At 48.5% G+C, this 12,500-nt stretch overlaps 1 protein-coding gene across 1 annotated transcript in view; it reads left to right on the plus strand.

Moving 5' to 3' along the window:
• Window positions 1-640: 640 nt before the first annotated feature.
• Window positions 641-12,500, plus strand: part of LOC311318944 (short transient receptor potential channel 4-like) — a gene marked incomplete at both ends in the record, with an annotated part of 48,953 nt that continues 37,093 nt past the window's right edge. Inside the window, 3 exons of the mRNA XM_084450379.1 lie at window positions 641-799; window positions 1,071-1,289; window positions 12,050-12,190. Of these exons, the coding sequence (XP_084306505.1) occupies window positions 641-799; window positions 1,071-1,289; window positions 12,050-12,190 (519 nt within the window). The remainder of the gene's footprint in view (window positions 800-1,070; window positions 1,290-12,049; window positions 12,191-12,500) is intronic.

Below are 12,500 nucleotides of genomic sequence, written 5' to 3' on the forward strand. Positions count from 1 at the left end.
GATTAGAACCCGGGTCTCCCGCTTTTGGAGGCAGACGTGCTGACAATTGTGCCAATAGGGATATCCCAGCGCTCCTTTGAGGAGTGAGTTTCACCAGCTACTCCTCGTTTCACTCGGTCACCGTAGCACACACTCCACTAGGGCTGCCCCCCCATAGTCGACTTAACGTTAGTCGACGAAAAGAGTCCTAGTCGAGCAAGTTTTCATTAGTCGCTTAGTCGCAGAAAGAAAAAAAAAAGCTCAAAATCCTCAAAAATAATACAATGTTGTTTAGTCTCCTTGCTGTGTTGCCGAATGCCAACACATTGAGAATTAATCTACCGCTTTCTGTGTGTATGGTAAGGTTATATGTATAATAATAATCATCATCATAATAATAAAGGAATGACTAGTCGACTAGTCGCTTGACATGAGGACTTCTAGTCGAGCAGGAAAATCTTTAGTCGAGGGCAGGCCTACACTCCACACTGCAACACACATCGGGCAATTGAACCTGAACTGATCACCCGTTTCTGATGAGCGCCTGTCATCCCCCCGGTGGTTCCAGTGAGATGGTCCGGGCCGACAGCAGTGGCGGCGGCAGCAGCAGGGAGCTGAGCTGAGCAGAGGAGGAGGACGAGAGGAGGAGAGGAGAGGAGAGATGTCTCAGCTGTATTACCGCCGGTCGGACAGCTCCTCGTACCGGGACCGCATCCCTCTGCGGATCGTGCGGGCCGAGTCAGAGCTGTCCCCCCTGGAGAAGGCTTACCTGGGGGCCGTGGAGAAGGGAGACTACGGTAGCGTCAAGCAGGCCCTGGAGGTACGGGGGGGGAGGGGGGGAGGGAGGGAGGGATGGCGTGATAAATGGAGTGAGAGTGGGGGTGTGGCGGGTGAATGATGATAGATGGAGCGGACGGAGGGAGGTTATGATGGATGGAGAGATGACTGGCGGGAGGGAGGAAAGGCTGGAAGGCTGGATGGATGGATGGGAAGGAAACGAAAGGTGGATCAATGGAATGATGGATTTGTACATAGATGAAGAGTGATTATGGTATTAGGGTGAATAACTGTCAAGCCCACCCCACCCCCAGGAGGCGGAGATTTACTTCAAGATCAACATCAACTGTATCGACCCCCTGGGGCGTACGGCCCTGCTGATCGCCATTGAGAACGAGAACCTGGAGATCATCGAGCTGCTGCTAAGCTTCAACGTCTACGTGGGCGACGCCCTGCTGCACGCCATCCGCAAGGAGGTGGTGGGTGCCGTGGAGCTGCTGCTCAACCACAAGAAGCACAGCGGGGGCATGCAGGTACCGACCTAGCGTCTCTCCAGACTCGAATATCACGTTGCATCGCTGCGCTCCGCATGCTACATAATAGAGTCTGTGCCACTTCGCCGCCCAAGCTGTTGTCGTCAAGTCGTAGCAGCAAATGAGAGACGCTAGCCCAAGGTAGATGGGCGGGGCATATCTATGGGTGGGAACGCCTGATTGCGAAAGTTGTTACTGATTGGAGTTGCCGGGATTCCGGCGCTACCAATAAATTGCCAGGATTGGAACACCAGGTTTTTGCATGTAGTGTCCCAGACGCATAGAGAGATCTGCAGCATGCATTAATATAGTTAGCTCACGTAGTGTATCAGCGAATGAACTCTCACTGGTCTGGCACTGAGACCAATACCGACATGACAAGTCAGATGCTCTGCTTCACACAACCATCTGGGGACTCTGCGTTGGAAACCTTATTTTGGAAAAAGGCTTTCAAAAAATACTTGGCAGGTTATTGCGTGAACCATCTGCCTTATTACCGTCTTATCACATGCTAACTTCAACCGCCCCCTCGCTGTCGTCACACCTAAACCTGCCCAGCGTAGCCATTTCCTCATAGAATGTTGATTGGCTAGATCGTTTCCTGATCGGGCACAAACAGATCTCTATGGAGAGTGTCCGGACTGATTAGCGAGAGAAACAGAATGTGAACTCGCAAGATCAGGATGGTCTCACGAGGCGATGCAGGTACTGACAAGGGTGGGGTTGCAGGAGGAGGGGCGAGTATATGATGGAGGGAAGCCTTCTAATGTATCGTAAACACCGGGGGATTTGCTATGATACGCTGTCGACCTGAAGTGAACTGGTTAAGACTCACACTGATCGGTTGCAAAGCCCACCCTTCTGCGCCCGCATCTTCAAAACGCTAGCTTTATGGCGTAATGGGCCATAAGTGGTACAGAACATGGTCACAGGAGATGGTCACGTGTGATTGTAAGTCAGATGAGCCAAGCTCAGGGGCGTTGCTAGACTCTACTGGGGCACGGCCCACCCCCATTAGAAAATTATCAAAATTAAGAGGCTAGATGTATGAAGACATTTGACCTCTTGTAAACTACAACTGTTAAAAATTTTGAGATATTAATCTTTATGAAAATTTGAAAATGGCATTCATTAATATTTCACATATGCACAATTCAAAAAAAAATACAATTAAGCTACATAGTAGTATAACAACTTGAATATATGTTGTCTCCTCTTGAAGGACTCATTTTTTGAGCATTAAACTACCGTCTGTTCATTTTGGCAAAGTGGTCAATCACTTGACTGTGACTCAACATAGATAGTTCCTCCCTCTCAACCGACAAGATGGCAAGATGGTGGAGCCGGTCTCGCCCCTTTGTGCACCTCAGCCAAGTGTGGAGCCGTCTCAGCACACTTTCACTGAACTTAGTCTCATCTCTGGTGTGTGATCTCTCCTGTCTTTCATCTGTCTCTTGCTGCCTTTCTCCTCTCTCTCGGTTTGCCCTGACTCATCCAGTTCAATCTCTCCTCCTCCTCCCCCTGCACCCTGCTCCTCCTTATCTGATGCAACATGCAAACAATCGAATGATCACCTATAGCCTCCGCAAATCATTAAGGCTTTTAAATGTGTCAGATCTGTAAGTAGGTTAGAAATGTAGCTCAATGTGCTTTACAGCAGGGAAATTACATTCACAGAGTGCTTCACATAGAAATAGACATAACATGAAGATAAAAACAAGGAAAATAAGATGGAAGATAAAACAATAAAAAGAAGATAAAGAAGTAAATGAAGGAAGCCAAGAGGGAATACGGTGACAAAATGGAATTGAAATTCAAGCGGCGACCTCTTATCAGCGTGACAGGGATTAAACACCATGACTGATTATAAGGGATCTCCATCTTCCTCAGGAGTTGTAGACACTGCTCTCGTGAACAGCCTCGACACTTTGAATGCACACGTCACACCTGAGGCAGAGGAGAGACTAAGACTAAGTTCCACTGATTTATCACACACCTGAGTGTGTGAAATTTGTTCTCCGCATTTGACTCATCCCCTGGGGGAGCGGTGAGCAGTAGCGGTGCTGCGCTCGGGAATCATTTGGTGATGTAGCCCCCCAATTCCAACCCTTGATGCTGAGTGCCAAGCAGGGAGGCAATGGGTCCCATTTTTATAGTCTTTGGTATGACTCAACCGGGGGTCGAAGAACATGCATTCTCTGTATAGACGTCAGAAGGGTGTTTAAACGTGAGACACCAGTAAAGCCACGGGACCAGACGGTATAATAGGCCAGGTCCTTAAGGCATGCACCAACCAACTGGCTCCTGTGTTCACAGTGATATTCAACCTGTCCCTGAACCCTGTCCATCATCCCCACATGCTTCAAGAAGTCCTCCATCATCCTGGTACCCAAGAAGCCAAGACCAGCCTGACAACCGCCCGGTAGCTCTCACCTCCATGGTGATGAAGTGCTTTGAGAAGCTGGTCAAGGAACACATCTGCTCCTCACTGCCCTGCACCCTAGACCCCCTACAGTTCACATACAAACCCAACAGATCCACAGAAGATGCAATAGCTCACATCCTCCACACCACCCTATCCCATCTAGACAAGAGCAAGGGGAACATGCCAGGTTACAGGAGACTGTTGTTTATTGACTACAGTTCAGCGTTCAACACTACAACCCCACCCGGACTCGACACCAAGCTCAGGGTCCTGGGGCAAAACGATACCCTCTGCAAGTGGATCCTGGACTTCCTGTCAGACAGACCCCAGGTAGTGAAGGTAGGCAAACACACCTCATCCCCCCTCACACTCAACCCAGGAGACCCCCAGGGCTGTGTGCTGTCCCTACTACGGTACTTCCTGTACACGCATGACTGTACAGCCACCTTCAACTCCAATGCCATCGTCATGTTTGCTGACGATAGCAGCGATAGGCGTAATCACCAACAATGATGAGAGGGCCTACCTGAAGGAGGTGAGGCTCCTGACCCAGTGGTGTCAGGAAAACAACCTCCATCTGAACATCAGCAAGACAGAGGAGATGCTGGTGGACTTTAGGAGGAAGTAGAAGAGGAACTACACCCCTAATCATCAACGGGACCCTTGTAGAGTTAGTGTACAGCTTCAAGTACGTTGGCGTCCAGATCACCAAGGACCTGACATGGACAACAAACATAGACACCGTGGTGAGGAAAGCACATCAGAGACTGTACCAACTCAGACAATTGAGGAAATTCAGAGCATCCCACCATATCCGACAGAGCTTCTGACCGCGTGAGGTGTCTTGCATCTTGAGAGCAGCCAGTGTCGATTCCAACATCTCGGGAGACTTTACGGAAGAGGAACTCAGTGAGGCCATGAGTAAACTCAAGCCAGGAAAATCTCCAGGCCGTGACAACATCCACCCGGAGTTCGTCATCCACCAGAGCACAACAACATCTCGCTGGCTCTGTGCTTTCTTCACATCGTGCTACCAGAGGTTAAAGCTCCCAAAGACTTGGCGCCGTGCCTCCGTCATAGCTCTGCCAAAGCCAAATAAACCTGCGGAAGACCCCAAATCATACCGGCCCATCTCGCTGCTCTGTGTCCCATTTAAAATCTTGGAGAGGATGATCCATAGCCGCATCGAGCCAGTGGTTGACTCACAGCTCCCACGGGAACAAGCTGGTTTCCGTCGTGGAAGATCAACAGCAGACCAGGTAACACTACTCGCTCAGGACATCGAGGACAGCTTCCAGGACAACGAGAAAGCTGGGGTAGTGTACCTGGATCTGACTGCCGCATACGACACCGTGTGGCACCGTGGTCTCCACCTGAAGCTGTTGAGGATAATTCCAGACCGGCACATGGTGAAGTTCATCATGGAGACACTTTCCAACCGCAGCTTCGTCCTCCAGACCAGCAGTGGCCAGCGCAGTAGACTCAGAAGACTGAGGAACGGGGTTCTGCAGGGGTCAGTTCTCTCACCGATGCTGTTCAACATCTACATACATGACCTACCTGACACAACATCCAGAAAGTACGGCTATGCAGACGATCTTGCCATCATGCTGAGACGTCCAACGTGGAAGGCGATGGAAGATGGCCTTAACAAAGATATGGGCACTCTGGTAGCATACCTTCGAAGGTGGCGTCTACAGCTCAGCATCGGAAAGACAGTTGCAGCAGCATACCATCTAAGCACCAGAGAAGCAAAGAGGGAACTGGAGGTGCGTGTCGACAACAAACGCCTGGAGGTCCAGCAAGCTCCGAAGTACCTCGGTGTGCGTCTGGACCGGACCCTGACCTTCAGACAACATCTAGAAGAAGTCAAGGCCAAAGTTACATCTAGGGTTGCGCTGATCCGCCGCCTTGCGGGAATAACCTGGGGAGCATCCGCTAAGACTCTGCGAATATCGACCCAAGCTCTGGTCTTCTCTGCAGCGGAATACTGCGCCCCAGTCTGGTGCAGAAGCCCTCATACAAGCAAAGTTGACGTGGCTATAAACAGTGCCCTCCGAATAATTACTGGATGCCTGAAGCCTACCCCAGTGTCCCTCTTGCCAGTCCTCGCGGGAATAGCCCAGGCCGGCCTCCGATGGGAGGCTGCCACCCTCGCCCTGGCCAGGAAAGCAAAAAGATATGAGTGGCACATCCTGCACAACACCACAACAACAGCGGCTCCTCCAAGCAGACTCAAATCCCGCCACCCCTACAACAAGGCAGCACAAGAGATGCTCAATTCCACCTCTGAGGACATCTCCAGAGATGCTTGGCTGGCAGCAGCTTGGAAGCAGGAGTGGCAGTCAGCAGGGCCCTCCCGCGTCCATCACTACATCTGGGACCCAGGAGGTGGCGCCATAGGAGGAGACGACCTACCACGCCGGCAATGGACCACACTGAACCGCCTGCGAACTGGGGTTGGTCGTTTTAAAACATTGATGAAGAAGTGGGGCCTGGCAGACGAGTGCGGTGACCCTGAACAGACAGCCGAACATATAATCACCACTTGCCCCTTGGACAGACCACCCTCGGAAGCCAGCCTCTTTGACCTAGGACCCGAGATGCTGGCATGGCTACACGACACCGAGTTGGACCTCTGACGTTACACGAAAGAAGAGCTTCTGACATCTAAGATAACAGATCTAACATTTTAATAGAAGTGCAGTACCAAGCAAGTGCTAAAGGGAAGAGATATTTTTTCAGCTTTTTGGATTCCCTGATATCTATAATCTATGTAGGTATTGTGTTTTATACCTTTGGGCCATAATTGACAAAGACTGCACTCCCAATCTTCCGACTGTTGCTGGGAACTTCTAGTAAACCAGCAATGGATGATCGCAGTGTCCTTCTCTTAACCCTACATACTGTATGCGCATTGCTTCTCCTAGGCCTACATATGTCTATTGCGCTGTAAGGTTTGGGATAGGGAGCCATGATGGATGAGAAACTCTACTGTGCTTGTGTCACTGAGACGAGCCAGCCAGTGTTCCTCAGTCGATCTGAGGGCCATTCTTTGAGGGGGCATCAGAGCTTCGTTAAGGCGGATTGGTTGATGAGGCCTGTGATTGGCGCGCGGACACAGCGCTGGCTGTTCTTGCCGCCTGCTGCCAGCCTATCCGTGTCACCCTAGGGTCTTTAATTGAATCTACTGCAAACACAGATGGTAATACAATATGCTAATCCTAAGATCCAGACTGGATGAGACAGGCTATTTGTTCTTGTTGATGTCTCTTTTCTTTCCCTCTTACACACACACACACGCACACACACACACACACACACACACGCACACACGCAGACACACACGCACCCGCACACACTGATGCTGCCGGCTTGTGTATGTAGACTAACAGAGCATTAACTGATTGAAATGGATAATTTCCTTCCTGATAAAGAGATGCAGTGCTTCATTTTGGGTTTGGGGATTATATCTGTGCTTTGGGGGTGGGGGGTGAGAGAGAGAGTGGGTTAGAGAGGGAGAGAGAGTGGGTTAGAGAGGGAGATAGAGAGAAAGAAAGGAAGAGAGCGAGAGGAGTGGGTGAGAGAGAGGAGTTGGTTAGAGAAAGGGAGAGAGCGGAGTGGCTTAGAGAAGGAGAGAGAGGGAGAGAGAGAGAGAGAGAAGGGTTGTTAAGTGAATGGATGAAGAGGGGATCCAGATACAGTGTGTCAGCCCAAGTCCCCAGGCCCTGCTATTCATCGATGTTTGTGTTTATTCTTTACCTTGACGGCCCGGGAAAGGCCAGCCAATGACACCACTCAAACCAATCCATTACGGCCTGGGGGGAGAGCCAATCACGCCACTCGAACCACATCGCTAGCCAATCCGTTCTGCGCTGCTCCTCCTCCAGTGAAAGATGGTTCTCTCTGGACAGCGGGAGGCTCAGCTGTGATATTAAATGTCTGTCTGGGAAGGGGACATCTCATCTATCGCCCGCGTCTGGCACTGTCAGCAGATATAATAACCCAGAGATTAGTTTAGAGAACCGCCAGAATTCGCTGTATCAGTCTTCCTGATCCACAGGCCTTCCTCTAAGGTGTTCCCATAACAACCGTGCACGGTTTCTAACTAGCATTGTTGCAAGGTAAATTATATCGGAGGGGTTGAAAACCATTCAGACAACCTTCTATTATAAAGAGACCCCTTTTTTAAGATATTCTAAGTCCCGTTGCCTCGAGCCTTTGTACTTCTTACCACTGGTGACGTTCGCTCTTGTTTTCATGAATTGGAGTTGAGAACGTTCTTAGTGTTCAGACAGACAACACCTCAAAGCTGTCTATTGTTCAACAGAGTGGATTTCACACGGCTCTCTGAGTTTATTTTACCAAGTGCATCAGCCTATTCTTTGACAAAAAAGAACAGACTCACTGTTTCTAATCACATAGGAGGAAGACAGGAAAAAAACAGAGGATGTTTAAAAGAGAGCACAGTCAACAACAGCAACAACAAACACACACATACACACACACACACACACACACAAACACACACACATACACACACAAACACACACACACACAAACACACATACACACACAAACACACACAGACACACAGCAGACGCTGCAGATGGAGCATGTGTAATCAATATGCTGATGGCGGATGGCTGCGATGTCCCTTTCCCTCATAAGACTAACACAATGAATAACCATTACACAGACGAGTGGGCCGGCGTTTCACTTCAGTTCCTCCGCCATCATCGCCACGCCGTGTCCTCAACCCTGCCCACCTCCGCGACCATGCTTGTGAAGAGGGCAAATTACTTGATGTCGCTTCACACATGCCAGGCCCAGAACATGGCTGATTGGATTGACTGGCGGCCGCGAAAATGCGGTCGTTCATGTTGAACTGCCGTTGGTTAGAACGTGGTGCCTAGACAGGGTTAGAATGAGGATCGATCTGCTGTTGGTTAGAACGTGGTGCCTAGACAGGGTTAGAATGAGGGTCGATCTGCCGTTGGTTAGAACGTGGTGCCTAGAACGGGGTTAGAATGAGGGTCGATCTGCCGTTGGTTAGAACGTGGTGCCTAGACGGGGTTAGAATGAGGGTCGATCTGCCGTTGGTTAGAACGTGGTGCCTAGACGGGGTTAGAATGAGGATCGATCTGCCGTTGGTTAGAACGTGGTGCCTAGACGGGGTTAGAATGAGGGTCGATCTGCCGTTGGTTAGAACGTGGTGCCTAGACGGGGTTAGAATGAGGATCGATCTGCTGTTGGTTAGAACGTGGTGCCTAGACAGGGTTAGAATGAGGATCGATCTGCCTTGGTTAGAACGTGGTGCCTAGACGGGGTTAGAATGAGGATCGATCTGCTGTTGGTTAGAACGTGGTGCCTAGACAGGGTTACAATGAGGATCGATCTGCTGTTGGTTAGAACGTGGTGCCTAGACAGGGTTAGAATGAGGGTCGATCTGCTGTTGGTTAGAACGTGGTGCCTAGACAGGGTTACAATGAGGATCGATCTGCTGTTGGTTAGAACGTGGTGCCTAGACAGGGTTAGAATGAGGGTCGATCTGCTGTTGGTTAGAACGTGGTGCCTAGAACGGGGTTAGAATGAGGATCGATCTGCCGTTGGTTAGAACGTGGTGCCTAGACAGGGTTAGAATGAGGATCGATCTGCTGTTGGTTAGAACGTGGTGCCTAGACAGGGTTAAAATGAGGATCGATCTGCCGTTGGTTAGAACGTGGTGCCTAGACAGGGTTAGAATGAGGCTGATATACTGTTACGTGGCAGAGCAAACGTAACCCCCCGCCCCCCGCCCCCCACCCATGTGTCCAGCATTGCCGCGGCCCACAGCACGGCACCGTGTCAACAGTCACGTCGAGGATGTAGATGTCTTCGTATTGCGCCTGTTGCCGCTGTATTATGTGGCTGAGTGCAGCATCCTCACTCCTAACCTTAATAGCTAACCCAGCATCCTGTCTCTCCTCTTCATTCTGCAGCTTCTCTCTAATGGCGTCTAATCAGTTTCCGTCCTCTGGCTCTTCTCTCACCCGTCTGTTCTCCCTCCTCCCTCCATCCCTCCCTCCCTCCATCTCAGCAGGATCAGATAAAGTTGGCTTCATTAAAAGCAGAGGGAACGGGGAGGGGGGCTCTTCCCGTGTTCTGGCTGAGGGGGGTGGCTGGAGCGCATGCTGACAGGCTTGTGGAGATACCGACTCTCCAGAGACCAGCGCCAGGCGTTGGTACGGCATGTGCTCCGCGTGTCTCTGTGAGGGAGTCCGGACGCTACAGCTGTTTGATTGGCGGGCTCCTCCTGCCTGTGAAACGGTCTCGCCGTTTGATTGGCCTGTTCTCACAAGGGTTGCAAAATTCAAAATATTATTTACATGGGATATTTACCTTGTCATAAATGGATATAAATATAAATATTTTGTTTTGTCATAAGCAGACATGCAGGCAAACATTTCTAATACAAATTTTTAAAATGACATTTTTGCTTTATCTATTTGTGAGTAGAACTTGAATGTATTCTACAGCCCTCTTAGTGTGCAGGATGATAGGAATGAGCTGTGAACGTGATGGAAGAATGTACTGCTCATGTGATGGAAGAATGTACAGTACAGGGTTGAAATTCAGCTGAATATGCATTAAATCAGGTTGTTTTACCCAAGTTCATGCTGCAAGATCTAGAATTGAATTTTATGTTTTTTCCCCAACTAGGCTACATCTAAGTTCCCTGTTCTAGGGGTCTGCGGTGGTGTAGTGGTCTAATGTGTTCCAGTGCAGCTGCCCACCAGGGACCGGTGGTCTCGCCAGATCAGAGTATGGCCGGATCCCAGAGGGAGGGGCCTATTGGGCCACCGCTCCCCTTGGGTGGTTAGTTTCATCTGGGCTTGAGAGTTTGTCACACAACAGCAACCCTGTCTGGTGCTGGGATTACGGTTGAGAGCTGAGACAGTCAAGGAGTCTCTCCCTTTCACACTGCCGACCGGCCGGGCTTTGTGACGAATCCTCAACAGTCAGTAGGGGGTAACTGGACACTAGGTCCGAGTCAATTGACTACCAAATTGGATGAAAACGATAAAATACTAAAACAAGAATATAAAATCCTAAAATAAGAATAGAAAATAAAATAAAAAATTGTTGAAAAAAGCTGTTATAGGCACATAAAAAATTTAAACATTTTCAAAATACCCGAGCTTAACTTCCCATGGAAATTTACTGGAAATGTTCTGCCCCTCTGCAACCCCCCTCCCTCCCGTTGCTACGCCTTTCCTGGATGGTGGAGCTTGAAGACCAGATAGAGTTTTTCAGTAGCACACAGACAAAGGCTGATCTGTGATAGGTGAATAGCAGATAGACCAAGGCTGACTTGTGATTGGTGAGTCACTTCCACATCCCTTGACCTGATGGGGAAGTCGAACTTAATAATGATAAAATATTGAATTTGTTATGAGAAAAAATAACATAACATACTCTGTGACTACATAATGCTCACTTGAGACAAGGATGACTTGCAGACTCATTTATTTAGAGCTTACAGCTTCATCAGGCTCATACTGGGCTCTGAAAATCTATGGGTTTAAATAGGAAACTGCACTCTAAAAATATTTTATGTAATATAAACATGAAACATAAAGTACAGAAATATGTGTTTGGTAGATGATTTCTCTGTTGTAACACTAATTGGAAATACATTTTATACCGTTGGAAAGCTTGTTTAAATGGTGCCCAATTTGAACATGCATTTGTGGGATGAGCAGCACAGCTGAGTATGTGGGGTGCCCCCCATGAAAAATAATAACATATCTTCTCTGCCAATGACAAACAGCTTATTCTGCTGTTGCTATGTATTGCCAAGAAGCATTGTTACACAAGAGTAATCATCTACTAAATTTTCAAACTTTTAGTTTTTATGTTTAATAGTTTAATTAAGAAATAAGCATTGAGAAAATATGGGCAAACGCTTAAGGTCATATCGCAGTGGTTAATAGATTTACCAAAAACACCTTACATACATAGCTAAAGAGTCAACCATAATTCTTCATCATCATCATCATCATCGTCATCATCATCAGCACAGATAATCATCAAAATCATCATCGTAATCATCAAAATCGTCATCAAAGGCATCACGTTGCATTTAAAGGAAACACTCAAGTCCAAGGTTTCATTTAAAACTTGAATTTGAAATATTATTATTGATTTTTGTAACATTTTTATTATTATTATTTAATTAAAAGTGATGTAAGTATGTTATTAATGCCACTGATATTAGCATAATGAACTGCAGGTGACTAGCAGAGCTACACTTTACTGACCATCGGAACCTCTTCATTATTCCCCCGTCCAGGTTCCTCCGATCCTATTGGACAAGCAGTTCTCCGACTTCACGCCTGACATCACGCCCATCATCCTGGCAGCCCACACCAACAACTATGAGATCATCAAGCTGCTAGTCCAGAAGGGCGTGTCCGTACCCCAGCCACACGAGGTGGGTCACCGTCTGGAACCGAACGTGAACTTCCATCATTCTAACAGCAACTGCCAATTTGAGAATGTTGGGTGTTGGGAGTTGGTTAGCATCGGTTGGGGCCGTGTGCAGACACCTTTAAATATACACACAACTCAGACTGGGTTTTGACTGACTGATCTAACCTCACTCTGTGGGTAGCCCTAGGCATATTTCTTTTAATTGGCATCTACCTTGAGCGTGGGGACTGGCTGAAACGCTATAGTATTCCTTTTGTTGGAGAAGTTCATTGTTTTATGATTGGGTTTTGGAACAACTGAATGTACTGAAC

Source organism: Borostomias antarcticus, assembly GCF_949987555.1.
Source record: "Borostomias antarcticus genome assembly, chromosome: 15".
NCBI lineage: Eukaryota > Metazoa > Chordata > Actinopteri > Stomiiformes > Stomiidae > Borostomias > Borostomias antarcticus.